Raw genomic sequence first — 20,551 nt, forward strand, 5'->3', positions numbered from 1 at the left:
CAGTGAAGACTTGGGTTAGGCCATAGGCAATAGTTTTATAGCTGTAAGGTGTAAAACACAGCATAGATTAGCTGCAAAGGTTGTGGAAACACTGCTACTGAATGGCTGTAAGAACAGAATAATAAACATCTAACCTACACTCCTTGTGTAGGTAGGTAGTGTTCTTTGCTGGCAGTGGTTAGGTAAAACCTAAGTGATACCTTGAGATACCCTCCACCTTGATTTTCCCTGAGTTTGGTACAGTAACTATAGATTATGAAAACCAACAGCCTGCTCTTCTGGCCTCACCTGTCCGTGAATCCTTGTTTCTGTCACTTTCTTCAGGGATCCCAATGATTTCCTGATCATTTTGCTCCGAAAAAGAAGCGTCTTTAGGTCCAGGAGCTTCTATCGCATCATCGTAACTATCTTCCAGGGCATTTTCAGGCAGTGGAGAGACCTCTGGAAAAGTACAGGTATTAACTATAACAGGGAGAGATCTTCCTCTAGAGAAAGCAGTAGCTGATGATCCAGTGATAAGGGCCTATAATACTGACACTGTCATCATGATAATGAACAATAATAAACCGAGAATCCTCCTGAGGACTCTTAAGGTATTCAAGACAACAATAATACAGCTCCAATACTTGCTGAGGGTGCACTCAATGCCACTACCTATATCATTAGGAAGGGTATTGAACAGTACCAGTCCCAGTATGGACCCCTGAGGGACACCACTTGGTGATCTCCATTTGGACATTAAGCCATTGACAGCAACACTATGGATGCAGCCATTCAGCTAAATCCTTATTCATTGAATAGTCCCTCCATCAGCATCAGTTCTGTGAGTAGCCAGCTGTCTGATTCCTCAGGGGCAGCTATCTCTGTGATCTGTACTTAACTGGAATCCATCCCTCGTTTCACTGTTTTATGATATATACATACAAACATGGACATGTAAATAATACATATATAAGATTAAAAGTCAATCAAAACATTCCTATTTCGCTTTTACCTTATACTCAATATTCAATCTGAACAAGAAAAAAATCTTATTTGGCATAATTATCCTATTGATAAGCATTTTAGATCAAGGAAAAGTTTTTAGTTTGATTTTAAATAATAAAAACACTTAATATAAGAAAAGCAATAAAAAATTTGAGGTCCAAAACTGCTTGTGCCTATGGCAGCTGATCTCTCAGAGACCAGGCAATAGCTAAGAGAGCTTTTTCATCAGCTCTAGGAAAACGCAGTTCTTCTCCAAACACTTGTTCTCCCTCAGCTTTTCCAACTGAAAAAACCCCACAAACCCCTCATGTCTGGCAAATCGCCTTTTCTTCAGATCACTTGGTTTAAAATTGCTAAATCAATTCCAGTCGTATGTCAATATTCTCATTTGGAGCATGCTTTTTTGCTGTCTTAATTCTCCCCGTTTATTTCAGAGGAGAAGCTGCTGCAGTTGCAGTTGTCGAATTGTTGGGTTCCTGTGACTGGATCCCGTGAAGACCACAATACTACCAGCAAACATTTCTTTTTAATATCATGTATAGAAGAGAACATTAGCACTTGGGTGCAAGGTTGCATGACATTCTTCCACCATAAGAGATAATCAGAAACTTCGGGTTCACATCGAAACATCATTTAGTAGACACGAAGTGCAGCAAAAACTAAAAAATTAATCACCAATAATGCTTTGGGAATTGTAAGCTACCCTGATTTTGGGTCTCTTCTTTTGTAGGTCCCTATTATCCATTACCTTGAGTTGCTCCAGGACCATTTTCTTCATCACTGTCCCCGCTATAAAACTGTGTCTTTGTTTTTGAACTCTCCGAATAAGAATCTAGGCAAATGAGAAAGAGTGTGATATCAGATTAAACTCTCCTTAGCTGCTAAGACTTCATGAGGGAAAGAGATCTCATGTATGTACCATCCAAGTCCAACAGGTTCTCAGGCAGTCAGTATTATTCCTACAAAGTAAAGGGTTTACAGAGGAATAGCAAAGAATCCTTCAAGGGCCCCCTAACACCTCTGTGTCTCATGGAGGAGGTAAGCCATGAAGGGAGAAAAGCGATCAAGAGGAGGAAGCTTACAGGGACACAGAGTTGCTGGGAGGGGGATAATAATTATTCCTTTATATGTTCCTGCTTTAAATAGTTGCAGCAAGAGTTGTTCGTGTTTTGGTTGGTTGTTTGACCTATACTGATCTATGCTTTATGGCTGTGGCAAGGACAGCGCAAAATGAATTGTTCCTAGGAGAGGAATTGGCTTAATCTGGTGGGGAGGAAACACCTCTCCTCAGATCTAGGAATTTTCAGTTTCCCAGTAGATTTGGGAGCTGCAAAGTACCACACTGGGGTCTGGGCCACCAGGAGGAATTTTCCCTTGACAAGAGCAAGACATACAGACCTGAAAGGCCAGTTATGCCCTGCTTTTCCTTCATCAGGTTATAGTCGATCTCTTCGTAGACAGCTTCAGAGAAGGGGTCATAGGGTAGTCTGTAGCCTGAAATTAAAAGGCAATAATCACTTACACAGTTTCTGCTCATACTCAGGCTAGGGTCATGAAAAGGACAAGTGACCTAAAGGGGTCTAACATGGCCTGTTTGGTACCCAGAAAGTCACTGAGAGATGCTGACTGAGGATGAGCACTGCCAGATGGTAAATGAAGCTTTCAGTGTGGCAGCAGATGCCATTCATCTCAGTCATCCATCCCCAGCCAATTAAACTCTCACCAGCCCTGTCAAGGAGGCATTTCATACAAGTCCTGAGGGACCCACCTTTCTGCTGTGCCCTGGCACGTTGGATCTGTCCAGCAAGAATGGCAAGGACCAGGCAGAGAAGGGCCCCCAGGACGATGCAGAGGATGATAGGTGTTGAAAGTCTCGTGCTGCCTGTTGCAGGGCGGCGGGGAGGGTCTGAATGGACATGAAGAAGCAACAGATAGAGAATCAGGTGATCAAAAAGGCTGGTCCTCTGTAGCCTCCTGCTGTGCCCACGCTAGCAGGTCACCTGCTGCCCAATTGTGGGTCCTGCTCAAGCTGCTAGAATTCAGCAGCTGGGGATAGTGCCACTTGGCTCTCCTTTATAAAAGGCTGTGGGAGCTGCTTTCCAATGAGCTGCAATATACTGCTGATTTACCTGCTATGCAGTACCAGGGACATTAAATCCTCATTTGACGGGAGAAAGAAAGGGGGAAGGAAGAATGTTTTACCTGCTCTAGTGGGTGATGCTGTTGTTTCTGTTACACCTGCAAAAAGAAGGCAAGTGCAGATAAGAAAGAGGCAAGTGTGAAAAATAGGGAGAACACATCATTTGTGAGGTTTCTGCAGTCAGATTATGAAGGAGCTAGTCAGTGGGATGTACAGCTGACATAATGTTCTCCCTCCTTCACAGATCTGTGCAATGAACCAAAGGACCAGTCACTAACCGGAGCACTCCACAGCAGCATCTTCCTTATGGTCACAGTTTTTGCCAAACAAAGGTTTGGCAGGACAGTCCCAAAGAGATAGTTCTGTTCCTTTGCAGTGCACCTTCTCCAACCAGATGGGACCAGTCCCTTCCCCAAAGGCAGCTTCACTCAGAGCAAACAGAGCAGATCCACAGCCGAGCTGCCTGCATATAACATTAGCATCTGCCAAATCCCAGGAATCATCACAGACTGTTCCCCAAGAGCCTTGCTGCCAAATCTCCACTCTGCCTGAACATCCGTACTGTCCTCCTATGAGTCGTAACTTCTCCCTGTCTGGAAAACACAGAAACCGTCTGTATTGCTGAAACAGCAGGAAGGTCCGTAGGGACCAATAAGGAGTAATGAAGAGGTAAATGTACCTGAACAGCTTGTAGAGTTTGGACACTCGGCAAATGTGGCTGGAGATGTTGCCTCTTTTCTTCCTGCAGAATTTAAATACTGAAGTAAATAGATTATTCTCTGAAAAGAGAAATGGAGTATAAAATGCCTGAAAATTAATCATAAAGGTGTTTTTTTTTTCCTATAATAGATACATGGCCTATCTAGTGCTTGATGGATCTCTTTTTGGCTAACGCTGTGAATAAGATAACCTTCCTGATGACTGTGCTTTGTCCCTTCTTGTGTGAGGCAGCTGCAATCCCTTTCAGGAGATCTGAATGTCATGTAGAGTTCATTTATATTAGAGTGGGAACCCACAGGTATAAAATACGGTCATAAGAGCAGGCATTAGAAATGGACCTTTAGAACTGAGCTAATACGTACATTTGATCATGGCTACATGCATGCGTATGAGTACATGTACATATGCACTGATATGCCTCCGTACGTGTAGAAATACATACATGCCTCTAAACTTCTTGAGAAGTCTGATCCTAACTCAGATCTCACAGATTGATTGTGTAGCATAGGTTTTTGCTTTAAAAATATGAAATGGTACCATCCTATGAAGGACTTCCTTGGGGTTCCTCCTGGGTAACTGCACTCGATGACACTTGTGTAATTTTAATGCACTCATCTATGTCAAGGATATAGGTGAAGAAAAAACATTTTCTCATGCCATTTGCATGAGTCTAGAAATAATATATGAAAGGTAACAAATGAGCATGATGTATTTACTGCAATGTCCATAAATGCATGCATAGGTTTATGTATATGTCTAGGCAGTCCTGTACAGATGCATTTCTAATTACCAGTGCAAGAAATATGGGTCTCTTCTGCTCGATTATCACATGACTGGGCATTCCAGGGGTCTGACTGACATTGCCAGAGAGAGCTTTGTTGCTCAGTGCACTCAATGTGATCCAGCCATGTGGGCCCAGAACCTCTGCCGTATTCAAAGTCTCTTGCGATTTCCCCACCATCTCCACAGTTCAGGTGTTTGCACACAGTTACTGCAGTGAGTTGAGACATCTGATTGGAACAAATGCTCCCCCATGTCCCATTGTAGAAAACTTCTAGCCTCCCAGCACAGTCATTGCCATTCACCAGCCTCAGAGCCAGGAACTCTAGAAGTGAAGACATAAAAATTGAATTAGAGGGGCCTGATTCTGCTAGGAACTTGGCTGTGATGAGTGAAACCCAGAATCTGCTAACAATCCTGTTCATCATTCTGAATGAGAAAGTGCCAGAGGAAACCACTCTAAGAGTGACAGACACTTAAACCCAGAAGTTGTACAGTGAACCTCTATGGTTAGGCAGCATTCCTCAGTATCTACATCAACAAACAACAGTGATGGTTACCCCCTCGGTTGCAGGCATATTTCTTTGGTACGTTGAAGCATAGGTGCCGAGGAGTCACATGGAAAAGATGAGAGGTAATAGGCACAAGTCACTCCTGGGGAGATTCCGACTGGGCACAAGAGGAAAATTTTTCACAATGAGAATCATCAGCCATTGGAATCGTCTCCCCAGAGAAGGGGTGGGTTCCCCAGCACTGGACACTTTCAAGGTATGGCTGGACAACGTGCTCGAACATCTAGGCTAGGTCATGGTTTGCCTAGAAATACTGGACAAGATGGTCCTTGAGGTCCTTTCCGACCTGGTATTCTATGGTTCTATTATTTTCTGCTCAGATTTGTTGAAGTTTTGGTGTGCAATGACTTGTTTACACTGTTTTCAGAGCCAGCTGGAATGGCTTCCCTGCAGAAGCACAGGGCAGCCCTGCAGCCTCCGGTGACTGGAACCCTGCCACTTTTAGCCAACGTATTTTACCACTCACCTCTGTGAAACACCTATTTAAGAAGTGTTGGATATGCATCCATTATAAAATCTACTTTACCGTCATCATAATCATAAAATACATACATTATAAAATCTACCATTAGTTCCAGATAATAGGTATTGACATGGTAACGATGTGCACATGTAGTCAGTAAAACTCTGCCTCTCATTCTGGGAACCACATTATAGGTGTTAACATCATACCAGTCTCAGCATTTATTTATTACTAGATTCAGACCTTGTCCGTGCAAAACACATAAACAAGAAGGCAGTATATGAGGTAAAGTATGATTACTTCTACTTATTTTATGTAAAGGCACGTATTTTGTTGGTCCAAAGACCAATCAGTAAGTAAACCCTGCTCTTCAAGCAATAGAGGCTTATTTTCTGAGGGATTTCAGAATTGCAGGCTTCCCAATCCAGCGGAAGGGCTGTCGTGTACTTTATCACCTAAATGAGCTCAGGTTTTCTTTTAGGCTGCATGAGTAAACCATTGCACAGCTCTACTTTTCCAGCTGCCTGTCCATGTACTCACTCTGCTCATTATTGTATGGTTGCAACTGGAGAACCATAGAATAGTTCTGGTTGGAAGGGACCTTTGAAGCTCCTCTAGTCCAACCCCCCTGCAAGAAGCAGGGACATCCTTAACCAGAGCAGGTTTCCCAGAACCACATCCAGCCTGGCCTTGAATGTGCCCAGGGATGATGCATCTACCACCTCTTTGGGCAGCCTGTGCCAGTGTTTTACCACCATCATTGTAAAGAATTCTTTCGTCACATCCAGCCTGAATCTCCCCTCTTTTAGTTTAAAACCATCACCCCTTGTCCTATCATCAGGATAAGAGGCCCTGCTAAAATGTCCCTCCCCATCTTTCTCATAGGTCCCTTTCAAGTGCTGAAAGGCAGCAATAAGGTCTCCCCATGATCTTCTGTTCTGCAGCCTTCCTCATAGGAGAGGTGTTTGATTGCTTTGATAATTTTTGTGGCCCTTCTCTGGACCCTCTCCTGTCTTTCCCGTACGGGGGGCTCCAGAGCTGGATGCAGTACTCCAGGTGGATTGTCATCAGAGCAGAGCAGAGGGGCAGGATCACCTCCCTTGACCCAGTCACACTGCTCTGGCTGCAGCCCAGGATACGATTGGCCTCCGCACTGCAAGTGCACATTGCCGCTCATGTCCAATCTCTCACCCACCAGTATCCCCAAGCCTTCTCCTCAGGGGAACTCTCAATCCCTCCATTCCCCAGCCTGTATGATAATTACTTAGGATGTATGATTCCTGCCCAAGCAGCATTTCGTGGTGCCGACAGATAGTGTCTGTTTAATCCTTCTAGAGTGCTACCTGTGTTTGCTATCTGAGTGGCCAAAGCTTGTGATGGTCTACCACTATGAGAACATAGCATCTAACAGTGTTGCTGGAGAGGAAAGGGTCGGTCTATATAATCCACTTGCCAGGCATCTCCAAACTTTCATTTCTCTCACTGTGCATACTGTTTCATTGTCCACACTGTATGTTGTATTATTCCACAGACATCACACTATCTAACTGCTTGCATTATGTCTTCCCAAGACAAAACTAAGCACCCTTCTCTGTCCTTAATTCCCCACACCATGCTTAGCCATTTTCGTGGGACCAAGGGGATATGCTGACCAACTGCGCTTGTAGTCAAGAAAGCAAGAGGCTGTCTGAGGAAGTCTCTGATAATCTCTTCTTCCCTTTTATGCAACCCTCCCCTTTCAACCCATGGGCTCAGAAAAGGATTTTCTGAACACACCTGAGCATAGGACTCCAGCATCCTCTTTGTGCCGGCAGTTGTGCTGGCCCAGTGCCCTAGCAGGACATGCCCAGAGATCAGATTCAGCCCCAGTGCAGTTCACATCATCCAGCCAAATCTGTCCTGAGCCTTCCCCATAATGAGCAGAGTCAAATGCCTTGATGGCATGTCCACATCCCAGCTGCTTGCAAACAACATTAGCATCCGATAGGTCCCAGTGATCATCACAGACGGTGCCCCAGATGCCATCATGATAAAGCTCTACTCTCCCAGCACAGCGCTTTGTCGCATTCACCAGCCTGATTTGTCTGCTACCTGCAGGAAGAAAACCCATCTGTCAACCTGAAATAGAACAATAATACACAGGTGCATGGTATGGCTGTATGTTTAAAGCACTTTTAAGGTATCATGTTCTTGTTATGTTCCAGTTCACAGTATCACAGTATCACAGTATGTTCTTCTGTTATGGTTTCTTGGACAGAACTCCTGAGGAGCTAAAACCACATAAAGGGAAAGGCCTACTCCTGTTTCAGGTAAATATTTGAATAATTACTGTGAAAAGTTGCAAACAAGGAGTATCTGGTCATGCTAACTATATTCAGAGGTCAACTTAGAAAGCTGGAGAAGCTGTTTTCTATCTAAACTCACTTAGAGACAATTACTGTTACAGATGGGTTACAAAATAAGAGTAGAAACAGTTCTGATTTACTTTGCAAAGGCTTCAGGTACCTATAAATATGGAAATGTCACAAAAGAAAACCTATTTAATTCCCAAGTGACAATCAGAATGTGTGGCAATATTGGCCAAAAAATCAGTATCCTTATGGCTCCTGTATTCCATTATTTCTCTTTTAATTTTGTGAGATAAATGCTATAAGAAATTCAAATGAAGAAAGCATTTTATCAGTTACACTTGCTTCCTTGACTATCATTTGTCCCTTAGGGTATACCAGCAGGTAGATATTACAAGCTCAGACCCATGCCCGTTTAAGGTTTGGTGAGACCACAGCACAAGGTGGGCTAGATTTAACCCTGAGAAGCAGCTCACCTGAGCAAACCACACCAACATCTTCAGCAACTCCCAATGGCACTGTGTGAGAATGGGAAGTCTTACAATGCGTCAGCTGAGTCTCATTTCCAGCACACTGGACACTTCTTAAGCCAACAACACCGATGCCTCGCTTAGACCTTGGAAGGTAATAGGCTTTCTTGGCAATTCCACACTCTAGTTGTCTGCATACCACATGAGCATCCTTAATGTCCCAGTCATCATCCAGGACCCTGCTCCATGTGCCATGGAGTAAGATTTCAACTCGCCCATCACAGCGGCTCTCACCACCTGAGAGTCTGAGTGATTCAGCAAGACCTGGACTCAAGAGAGTTGGAAAATGTATTGAGTAACATCTACTGCTCTTATTGCAGTAGAAATAACGTTCAGGACAGAGACAGAAGACAAATTTCTATGTTAGTAAAACAATAATTCTCAGTACTGCTTAAAGGAGGCAGACTGTTAAGGCTTTGTTTGCTTTCATGCATGTAAGGGTCTGCAACGGGAAGTGAAAAAGTCTTCCCCAGCTTAAAGACTAAATCCCATGAGGAGTCAGGCACAGTTGAGTCCTTCTACTAAATGAAGTTTCTATGCTGAAACAAAGACTGGAGGGGTGGGGGAAATAGGATTGAGAAGGACAGAGGGACAGAAGGGGAGAGGAAGGAAGGGAAGGGAAAAGGAAGGGAACTTGAGGAGAGGAGAGGAGAGGAAAAGGGATAAGATAGGGGGAGGGAGAGGGACATACCAGACTTGCTTGGCAAAGTAACATCACAAATGCTGCTTTGGTCTGAAGTTGCACTACCCGTAAAAGCCCACTCCTGCCTTACCTGAGCAAATAACAGTGGCTGCTTCTCTGGCTGAACAGCTTGGATTTCCCAAAGTCACTTGAGCACAGTCCCACAGGCAGGACTCTGTCCCATCACAGTGAAAAGCATCTCTCCATACAGGCCCATCCCTGTCCACAAAATCATCTCCTGTCTGGATTGACTTTGCATAGCCACAGTTCAGCTGATGACAGAGAACATTGGCAGCTTTCAAATTCCAGTGGGATCGGCATAGTCTTCCCCATGTGTCTCCATGGCGGATCTCCACTCTGCCAGAGCAGGTGGTGCCATTCACCAACCTGCCCCCTGGGCACCCTTGAATATAAGAAGTGAGTACTGAGATGTCATGTTTGTACGTGCTCATGGTCATGACCTGAAAGTGACTGGGACATGGGAATGAGTTTTCCTTAGTATTCAGTAGTAAAAACACTCCACTGGGCCACTGGACCTTCCATACTCATAACTGGACTTCAGTCAACCCTATTTTACTGAGAAGGATGACTAGAAACAAGGATCTGGTCCCCTTTCAATTTTTAAACATGAGGCGCTAGGTTTCAGGGCTCTGGGTGAACCAATAGACCTTAGTTATTCTGACCAGCCTCACCTAGGGCCTCCAGCTGTGCACCCTAGGGCCTCACCCAAACATGGACCAGGTCTTCAGTCCTTGCCTCAGCTATGTGACTGGTGTAACTGTCTCCAGTCTTGTTTCCTGCTACTCATAGACTCATAGAATAGTTAGGGTTGGAAAGGACCTTAAGATCATCTAGTTACTCCTGTCTGTTCTCTCCAGTTGGACCCTACATCTGATAGTTTACTTTGCCTTTTCTGGGATTGTCCATAGACCAGACATGATAGCTCGGCTCCACATAGACCCTCTGGATTTTGGGTCCATATTTTTCCGCAAAAAAAGGAATTCTGTTCTGCTCTTAGACTTTTCCACTGCTCACCTGAACACACTACACGAGCGTCCTTTCCAGCAGGGCATTCATCACGACCTAGCACACTCACAGAACAGTCTCTCAGATGTGAGCCATCCTTCTTGCAGCTGAATGTGCCATTCCAGACAGATCCATTTCCTTTCCCGAAGGGCTGTCCATCTGGTATCTGTAGGGCAACCCCACAGTTCAGCTGCTGGCAGAGGTCATTGGCAGCTGGTAAATCCCACAGGTAGTCACACAGGGTTCCCCACGTGCCGCCATGAAGAAGCTCTACTCTCCCTGAACATGTGGTACTGCCATTTGCCAACCTGTACCCACCATAGCCTGCAGGAAGAAAAAAGGAACTCAGCAGGGTTGGGGCTTTGGGTTTGGTGGGGGTTTTGTGCTTTTGCATTGAAAACTGTAAGAGAGATCTAGCTGCAAAGAACTAGCACTCACTATGCCTCCGGTTACTGGGAAGAATGTTAGACCAGAATGTTCCTAAGACAGCTCTGAAAAATAACCCCAAATCCTTATTGTTCATGTTGTAGCCTGCACTACATGACTTCAAGTTTGTTGACTTTGAGTTCAGTGTCTCCTCCTCTGCTCTGCTCTCTCCTCTCACAACAATAACGTTGCTACCCTGCAACACCTTTTCTTGCAGAGGCAGATCCAGCATTGCCTTGCGTTTGGAGCATGTGAGAAATGCTAAGTAGCAGCTACCAGTAGCACTCCCTCTCCCAGTAGTTGGTTATCCCAGTAAGCAGCAACTGCAGTGCACAGCTTTCAGCTTTCATCTGTGCTGCAGCATAAGGCTCTGAACACAACAGTCCATGCCCATCAGCATAGTCACAATAATTTAAGTGTGCCACAGGTAGGACTGTGGTGTCCTGTGCCAGCCCCATGCAATCTGTCTGTCATCGTCTCACACTGTTACTTCTTACCATTGCCTGGTCCTTGTATTGTGCTCCCCCTAATGAGACCTGGATTTCTGCTCCGATGTGCAAGATGATAACCTGATGGTTACTGGTACCTCAGCTGGTCCATTTGGCTGCCACAGCTCCCCAGCCAATGCTGGGGAGTCACAAATAAAGTCATCCAGACCCCTGACAACTCTTTAAAGTCACGTAAATTTGTAACTTATGCCTCCTTTGAGCTTTAGGAGGCATGGCACCTCTCCCAGTTTTATCCTTAACTGAAGTACATGATTAACATACACACTTTGAGCAGAGAAAATGTTCCTGTGTGTCTGCTCTGGCCACTTCTCCTGTAATGTACATAAAAAAGGCACAGAAGGAGTTCTCAGCACTAACGAGTGCGTACCTCTAGTATCATAAAGGAAAATACAGCCCTTTTGAGATTTGAATCCCTAGTGCAAAAGTGAAGTGGTTAGAGCAACAGGCTCTCAGTAGAATGAATGAGAGATGGTGGGGCTGCTCTATTACTTCCTGGCCTTCCTTGAATGGCTCAGGATGTAGCAGGAGAAGTACCTGAGATCACTGAGGACCACAGAAATATGCAAAGGCTCCAAACTGTGGGTTGACAAGAAGAAGACACATGTAAATTATGTCCATGAGTCCAGAATCTCACCTGAACATACAACGGTGGCATCATGAGAACATGTCTTATTATGGAGCAGCGTTCTGGGACAGTGTGCAAGGTGAGTCTCGTTCCCTAGACACTGAAACTTTTCTTGCCAGATCAGTTCAGGTTTGTCTCCAAAGTGAATTCCTCTCAAGATATCCACAGCCTCTCCACACTCTAATTCATTACATATAACAGAGGCAGTTTTGAAATCGATGTGTGAAAAACAGACTGTAACCCAAGTTTCTTGCTTTACTTTCAGATGTCCTGAGCAGGTGGTGTCCCTTCCAGTCAAACGCAGCCCAGTGAAACCTGGAGAAGACACAAACCAAACCAAAACAAGAAATCCAGCATCAAGAGTTGCTTGTACTGAGCTAGTTTAATAAATCCCATGCCTTCGTGAGCAAGACACATGTCACTTCTCTGAAGACCATGTGGAAATAATCATTGTGGCAATTCCTGTATGCTGCTGAAGTACCTAAGAACACTGAGGACCACAGAAATATGCAAAGGCTCTGAACTGTGGGTTGACAGGAAGAAGACATGTAGGACACATGGAAATTATGTCCATGAGTCCAGAATCTCACCTGAACATACAACAGTGGCATCATGAGAATGATGATTTCCACTGACACATGGAAATAATCATTGTGGCAATTCCTGTATGCTGCTGGCAAGAAAGAAAATGTATGGGAATGCTCATTTCCTGTTATTGGAAAATACTAAACCATTGGGAAGCTACAGAAGGAGGGGAGTTCTGACTGTTTGCCAAATACTTGAGAAGTAGCAATCTCTAAATAAAAAGTCATTTACTAGTGTGTGTCCTTAAGACTCCATTATTGAAATGAATAGGGAGCTGGAAAGCCCCAGAAAGAAGAAACAGGAAATGTTGCATTCATCCTCAGAAAAGGCTAAAAAGACAGTCTGGAGATCTAACGACTAGTCAGCCTCACCTTGGTGCCTGGGAAAAACATGGAGTGAGTCCTCTTGTAACACAATGTTGGGCACCAGGTGAATAGGAAGAGTCAACATGGATTTACCAAGGTTATATCATGCTGGTGTGATATTTTTACTTTCTCTGATAAAAGTGACTGGATTTGTGGATGAGGGGAAACCAGCACATGTCATTTACCTCAAATTTAGCAAGGCCTTTGACAGTGTCTTGCACGATATTCTTGTGTTCAGACCAGGATGTTATAGTCTGGGTGGGTGGAAAACTACACGGGGAAGAAGGTAATTGGATGGTCAAACTTGAATACTAGTGATTAGTGGGTTTCAGCTGGCAAGAAGGGAATACCACTTGTTGGGTCTTTCCTGGGACCTGTTCTGTTTAGCATCATTATCAACAACCTGAAGGAGGTCATGGTGGGCACTCTTACCAATTTGAGGGGGGTGGGAGGAGATAACCCTGAGGGCAGAGCTGCAGTTCAGAGGGAACTGGACAGGCTGGATTAATGGGCTGACAGGAACCTTATAAAAATCAAAAAGGACAAATATGAAGTCCTGAAGCTGGCAAGGAAAAAACTCATGCAATGGTTCTTTATCCAAAGAGCAAAACCAAATGCATAGAATCAAAGTCTCTTGCGATTTCCCCACCATCTCCACAGTTCAGGTGTTTGCACACAGTTACTGCAGTGAGTTGAGACATCTGATTGGAACAAATGCTCCCCCATGTCCCATTGTAGAAAACTTCTAGCCTCCCAGCACAGTCATTGCCATTCACCAGCCTCAGAGCCAGGAACTCTAGAAGTGAAGACATAAAAATTGAATTAGAGGGGCCTGATTCTGCTAGGAACTTGGCTGTGATGAGTGAAACCCAGAATCTGCTAACAATCCTGTTCATCATTCTGAATGAGAAAGTGCCAGAGGAAACCACTCTAAGAGTGACAGACACTTAAACCCAGAAGTTGTACAGTGAACCTCTATGGTTAGGCAGCATTCCTCAGTATCTACATCAACAAACAACAGTGATGGTTACCCCCTCGGTTGCAGGCATATTTCTTTGGTACGTTGAAGCATAGGTGCCGAGGAGTCACATGGAAAAGATGAGAGGTAATAGGCACAAGTCACTCCTGGGGAGATTCCGACTGGGCACAAGAGGAAAATTTTTCACAATGAGAATCATCAGCCATTGGAATCGTCTCCCCAGAGAAGGGGTGGGTTCCCCAGCACTGGACACTTTCAAGGTATGGCTGGACAACGTGCTCGAACATCTAGGCTAGGTCATGGTTTGCCTAGAAATACTGGACAAGATGGTCCTTGAGGTCCTTTCCGACCTGGTATTCTATGGTTCTATTATTTTCTGCTCAGATTTGTTGAAGTTTTGGTGTGCAATGACTTGTTTACACTGTTTTCAGAGCCAGCTGGAATGGCTTCCCTGCAGAAGCACAGGGCAGCCCTGCAGCCTCCGGTGACTGGAACCCTGCCACTTTTAGCCAACGTATTTTACCACTCACCTCTGTGAAACACCTATTTAAGAAGTGTTGGATATGCATCCATTATAAAATCTACTTTACCGTCATCATAATCATAAAATACATACATTATAAAATCTACCATTAGTTCCAGATAATAGGTATTGACATGGTAACGATGTGCACATGTAGTCAGTAAAACTCTGCCTCTCATTCTGGGAACCACATTATAGGTGTTAACATCATACCAGTCTCAGCATTTATTTATTACTAGATTCAGACCTTGTCCGTGCAAAACACATAAACAAGAAGGCAGTATATGAGGTAAAGTATGATTACTTCTACTTATTTTATGTAAAGGCACGTATTTTGTTGGTCCAAAGACCAATCAGTAAGTAAACCCTGCTCTTCAAGCAATAGAGGCTTATTTTCTGAGGGATTTCAGAATTGCAGGCTTCCCAATCCAGCGGAAGGGCTGTCGTGTACTTTATCACCTAAATGAGCTCAGGTTTTCTTTTAGGCTGCATGAGTAAACCATTGCACAGCTCTACATTTCCAGCTGCCTGTCCATGTACTCACTCTGCTCATTATTGTATGGTTGCAACTGGAGAACCATAGAATAGTTCTGGTTGGAAGGGACCTTTGAAGCTCCTCTAGTCCAACCCCCCTGCAAGAAGCAGGGACATCCTTAACCAGAGCAGGTTTCCCAGAACCACATCCAGCCTGGCCTTGAATGTGCCCAGGGATGATGCATCTACCACCTCTTTGGGCAGCCTGTGCCAGTGTTTTACCACCATCATTGTAAAGAATTCTTTCGTCACATCCAGCCTGAATCTCCCCTCTTTTAGTTTAAAACCATCACCCCTTGTCCTATCATCAGGATAAGAGGCCCTGCTAAAATGTCCCTCCCCATCTTTCTCATAGGTCCCTTTCAAGTGCTGAAAGGCAGCAATAAGGTCTCCCCATGATCTTCTGTTCTGCAGCCTTTCCTCATAGGAGAGGTGTTTGATTGCTTTGATAATTTTTGTGGCCCTTCTCTGGACCCTCTCCTGTCTTTCCCGTACGGGGGGCTCCAGAGCTGGATGCAGTACTCCAGGTGGATTGTCATCAGAGCAGAGCAGAGGGGCAGGATCACCTCCCTTGACCCAGTCACACTGCTCTGGCTGCAGCCCAGGATACGATTGGCCTCCGCACTGCAAGTGCACATTGCCGCTCATGTCCAATCTCTCACCCACCAGTATCCCCAAGCCTTCTCCTCAGGGGAACTCTCAATCCCTCCATTCCCCAGCCTGTATGATAATTACTTAGGATGTATGATTCCTGCCCAAGCAGCATTTCGTGGTGCCGACAGATAGTGTCTGTTTAATCCTTCTAGAGTGCTACCTGTGTTTGCTATCTGAGTGGCCAAAGCTTGTGATGGTCTACCACTATGAGAACATAGCATCTAACAGTGTTGCTGGAGAGGAAAGGGTCGGCCTATATAATCCACTTGCCAGGCATCTCCAAACTTTCATTTCTCTCACTGTGCATACTGTTTCATTGTCCACACTGTATGTTGTATTATTCCACAGACATCACACTATCTAACTGCTTGCATTATGTCTTCCCAAGACAAAACTAAGCACCCTTCTCTGTCCTTAATCCCCCACACCATGCTTAGCCATTTTCGTGGGACCAAGGGGATATGCTGACCAACTGCGCTTGTAGTCAAGAAAGCAAGAGGCTGTCTGAGGAAGTCTCTGATAATCTCTTCTTCCCTTTTATGCAACCCTCCCCTTTCAACCCACGGGCTCAGAAAAGGATTTTCTGAACACACCTGAGCATAGGACTCCAGCATCCTCTTTGTGCCGGCAGTTGTGCTGGCCCAGTGCCCTAGCAGGACATGCCCAGAGATCAGATTCAGCCCCAGTGCAGTTCACATCATCCAGCCAAATCTGTCCTGAGCCTTCCCCATAATGAGCAGAGTCAAATGCCTTGATGGCATGTCCACATCCCAGCTGCTTGCAAACAACATTAGCATCCGATAGGTCCCAGTGATCATCACAGACGGTGCCCCAGATGCCATCATGATAAAGCTCTACTCTCCCAGCACAGTGCTTTGTCGCATTCACCAGCCTGATTTGTCTGCTACCTGCAGGAAGAAAACCCATCTGTCAACCTGAAATAGAACAATAATACACAGGTGCATGGTATGGCTGTATGTTTAAAGCACTTTTAAGGCATCATGTTCTTGTTATGTTCCAGTTCACAGTATCACAGTATCACAGTATGTTCTTCTGTTATGGTTTCTTGGACAGAACTCCTGAGGAGCTAAAACCACATAAAGGGAAAGGCCTACTCCTGTTTCAGGTAAATATTTGAATAATTACTGTGAAAAGTTGCAAACAAGGAGTATCTGGTCATGCTAACTATATTCAGAGGTCAACTTAGAAAGCTGGAGAAGCTGTTTTCTATCTAAACTCACTTAGAGACAATTACTGTTACAGATGGGTTACAAAATAAGAGTAGAAACAGTTCTGATTTACTTTGCAAAGGCTTCAGGTACCTATAAATATGGAAATGTCACAAAAGAAAACCTATTTAATTCCCAAGTGACAATCAGAATGTGTGGCAATATTGGCCAAAAAATCAGTATCCTTATGGCTCCTGTATTCCATTATTTCTCTTTTAATTTTGTGAGATAAATGCTATAAGAAATTCAGATGAAGAAAGCATTTTATCAGTTACACTTGCTTCCTTGACTATCATTTGTCCCTTAGGGTATACCAGCAGGTAGATATTACAAGCTCAGACCCATGCCCGTTTAAGGTTTGGTGAGACCACAGCACAAGGTGGGCTAGATTTAACCCTGAGAAGCAGCTCACCTGAGCAAACCACACCAACATCTTCAGCAACTCCCAATGGCACTGTGTGAGAATGGGAAGTCTTACAATGCGTCAGCTGAGTCTCATTTCCAGCACACTGGACACTTCTTAAGCCAACAACACCGATGCCTCGCTTAGACCTTGGAAGGTAATAGGCTTTCTTGGCAATTCCACACTCTAGTTGTCTGCATACCACATGAGCATCCTTAATGTCCCAGTCATCATCCAGGACCCTGCTCCATGTGCCATGGAGTAAGATTTCAACTCGCCCATCACAGCGGCTCTCACCACCTGAGAGTCTGAGTGATTCAGCAAGACCTGGACTCAAGAGAGTTGGAAAATGTATTGAGTAACATCTACTGCTCTTATTGCAGTAGAAATAACGTTCAGGACAGAGACAGAAGACAAATTTCTATGTTAGTAAAACAATAATTCTCAGTACTGCTTAAAGGAGGCAGACTGTTAAGGCTTTGTTTGCTTTCATGCATGTAAGGGTCTGCAACGGGAAGTGAAAAAGTCTTCCCCAGCTTAAAGACTAAATCCCATGAGGAGTCAGGCACAGTTGAGTCCTTCTACTAAATGAAGTTTCTATGCTGAAACAAAGACTGGAGGGGTGGGGGAAATAGGATTGAGAAGGACAGAGGGACAGAAGGGGAGAGGAAGGAAGGGAAGGGAAAAGGAAGGGAACTTGAGGAGAGGAGAGGAGAGGAAAAGGGATAAGATAGGGGGAGGGAGAGGGACATACCAGACTTGCTTGGCAAAGTAACATCACAAATGCTGCTTTGGTCTGAAGTTGCACTACCCGTAAAAGCCCACTCCTGCCTTACCTGAGCAAATAACAGTGGCTGCTTCTCTGGCTGAACAGCTTGGATTTCCCAAAGTCACTTGAGCACAGTCCCACAGGCAGGACTCTGTCCCATCACAGTGAAAAGCATCTCTCCATACAGGCCCATCCCTGTCCACAAAATCATCTCCTGTCTGGATTGACTTTGCATAGCCACAGTTCAGCTGATGACAGAGAACATTGGCAGCTTTCAAATTCCAGTGGGATCGGCATAGTCTTCCCCATGTGTCTCCATGGCGGATCTCCACTCTGCCAGAGCAGGTGGTGCCATTCACCAACCTGCCCCCTGGGCACCCTTGAATATAAGAAGTGAGTACTGAGATGTCATGTTTGTACGTGCTCATGGTCATGACCTGAAAGTGACTGGGACATGGGAATGAGTTTTCCTTAGTATTCAGTAGTAAAAACACTCCACTGGGCCACTGGACCTTCCATACTCATAACTGGACTTCAGTCAACCCTATTTTACTGAGAAGGATGACTAGAAACAAGGATCTGGTCCCCTTTCAATTTTTAAACATGAGGCGCTAGGTTTCAGGGCTCTGGGTGAACCAATAGACCTTAGTTATTCTGACCAGCCTCACCTAGGGCCTCCAGCTGTGCACCCTAGGGCCTCACCCAAACATGGACCAGGTCTTCAGTCCTTGCCTCAGCTATGTGACTGGTGTAACTGTCTCCAGTCTTGTTTCCTGCTACTCATAGACTCATAGAATAGTTAGGGTTGGAAAGGACCTTAAGATCATCTAGTTACTCCTGTCTGTTCTCTCCAGTTGGACCCTACATCTGATAGTTTACTTTGCCTTTTCTGGGATTGTCCATAGACCAGACATGATAGCTCGGCTCCACATAGACCCTCTGGATTTTGGGTCCATATTTTTCCGCAAAAAAAGGAATTCTGTTCTGCTCTTAGACTTTTCCACTGCTCACCTGAACACACTACACGAGCGTCCTTTCCAGCAGGGCATTCATCACGACCTAGCACACTCACAGAACAGTCTCTCAGATGTGAGCCATCCTTCTTGCAGCTGAATGTGCCATTCCAGACAGATCCATTTCCTTTCCCGAAGGGCTGTCCATCTGGTATCTGTAGGGCAACCCCACAGTTCAGCTGCTGGCAGAGGTCATTGGCAGCTGGTAAATCCCACAGGTAGTCACACAGGGTTCCCCACGTGCCGCCATGAAGAAGCTCTACTCTCCCTGAACATGTGGTACTGCCATTTGCCAACCTGTACCCACCATAGCCTGCAGGAAGAAAAAAGGAACTCAGCAGGGTTGGGGCTTTGGGTTTGGTGGGGGTTTTGTGCTTTTGCATTGAAAACTGTAAGAGAGATCTAGCTGCAAAGAACTAGCACTCACTATGCCTCCGGTTACTGGGAAGAATGTTAGACCAGAATGTTCCTAAGACAGCTCTGAAAAATAACCCCAAATCCTTATTGTTCATGTTGTAGCCTGCACTACATGACTTCAAGTTTGTTGACTTTGAGTTCAGTGTCTCCTCCTCTGCTCTGCTCTCTCCTCTCACAACAATAACGTTGCTACCCTGCAACACCTTTTCTTGCAGAGGCAGATCCAGCATTGCCTTGCGTTTGGAGCATGTGAGAAATGCTAAGTAGCAGCTACCAGTAGCACTCCCTCTCCCAGTAGTTGGTTATCCCAGTAAGCAGCAACTGCAGTGCACAGCTTTCAGCTTTCATCTGTGCTGCAGCATAAGGCTCTGAACACAACAGTCCATGCCCATCAGCATAGTCACAATAATTTAAGTGTGCCACAGGTAGGACTGTGGTGTCCTGTGCCAGCCCCATGCAATCTGTCTGTCATCGTCTCACACTGTTACTTCTTACCATTGCCTGGTCCTTGTATTGTGCTCCCCCTAATGAGACCTGGATTTCTGCTCCGATGTGCAAGATGATAACCTGATGGTTACTGGTACCTCAGCTGGTCCATTTGGCTGCCACAGCTCCCCAGCCAATGCTGGGGAGTCACAAATAAAGTCATCCAGACCCCTGACAACTCTTTAAAGTCACGTAAATTTGTAACTTATGCCTCCTTTGAGCTTTAGGAGGCATGGCACCTCTCCCAGTTTTATCCTTAACTGAAGTACATGATTAACATACACACTTTGAGCAGAGAAAATGTTCCTGTGTGTCTGCTCTGGCCACTTCTCCTGTAATGTACATAAAAAAGGCACAGAAGGAGTTCTCAGCACTAACGAGTGCGTACCTCTAGTATCATAAAGGAAAATACAGCCCTTTTGAGATTTGAATCCCTAGTGCAAAAGTGAAGTGGTTAGAGCAACAGGCTCTCAGTAGAATGAATGAGAGATGGTGGGGCTGCTCTATTACTTCCTGGCCTTCCTTGAATGGCTCAGGATGTAGCAGGAGAAGTACCTGAGATCACTGAGGACCACAGAAATATGCAAAGGCTCCAAACTGTGGGTTGACAAGAAGAAGACACATGTAAATTATGTCCATGAGTCCAGAATCTCACCTGAACATACAACGGTGGCATCATGAGAACATGTCTTATTATGGAGCAGCGTTCTGGGACAGTGTGCAAGGTGAGTCTCGTTCCCTAGACACTGAAACTTTTCTTGCCAGATCAGTTCAGGTTTGTCTCCA

General features: G+C 45.0%; 2 protein-coding genes across 2 annotated transcripts in view; both read right to left on the minus strand.

Moving 5' to 3' along the window:
* Positions 1-20,551, minus strand: part of LOC308219276 (antigen WC1.1-like) — a gene marked incomplete at its 5' end in the record, with an annotated part of 30,419 nt that overhangs the window by 1,053 nt on the left and 8,815 nt on the right. Inside the window, 13 exons of the mRNA XM_080613937.1 lie at positions 289-441; positions 1,736-1,819; positions 2,386-2,481; positions 2,756-2,893; positions 3,190-3,225; positions 3,406-3,720; positions 3,807-3,869; positions 4,638-4,952; positions 7,439-7,753; positions 8,487-8,804; positions 9,314-9,625; positions 10,258-10,572; positions 11,818-12,123. Coding sequence (XP_080470063.1) covers positions 289-441; positions 1,736-1,819; positions 2,386-2,481; positions 2,756-2,893; positions 3,190-3,225; positions 3,406-3,720; positions 3,807-3,869; positions 4,638-4,952; positions 7,439-7,753; positions 8,487-8,804; positions 9,314-9,625; positions 10,258-10,572; positions 11,818-12,123 — 2,766 coding nt within the window. The remainder of the gene's footprint in view (positions 1-288; positions 442-1,735; positions 1,820-2,385; positions 2,482-2,755; positions 2,894-3,189; positions 3,226-3,405; positions 3,721-3,806; positions 3,870-4,637; positions 4,953-7,438; positions 7,754-8,486; positions 8,805-9,313; positions 9,626-10,257; positions 10,573-11,817; positions 12,124-20,551) is intronic.
* On the minus strand, positions 13,352-17,577 carry LOC308219320 (scavenger receptor cysteine-rich domain-containing protein SCART1-like; the record flags this gene model as incomplete). The annotated part of the gene is made up of 4 exons (XM_080614079.1): positions 13,352-13,554; positions 16,042-16,356; positions 17,090-17,407; positions 17,532-17,577. The coding sequence occupies 4 exons, from the start codon at positions 17,575-17,577 to the stop codon at positions 13,352-13,354; spliced, it is 882 nt and encodes a 293-aa protein (XP_080470205.1).

Source organism: Psittacula echo (genome assembly GCF_963264785.1).
Source record: "Psittacula echo genome assembly, chromosome: 3".
Classification (NCBI taxonomy): domain Eukaryota; kingdom Metazoa; phylum Chordata; class Aves; order Psittaciformes; family Psittacidae; genus Psittacula; species Psittacula echo.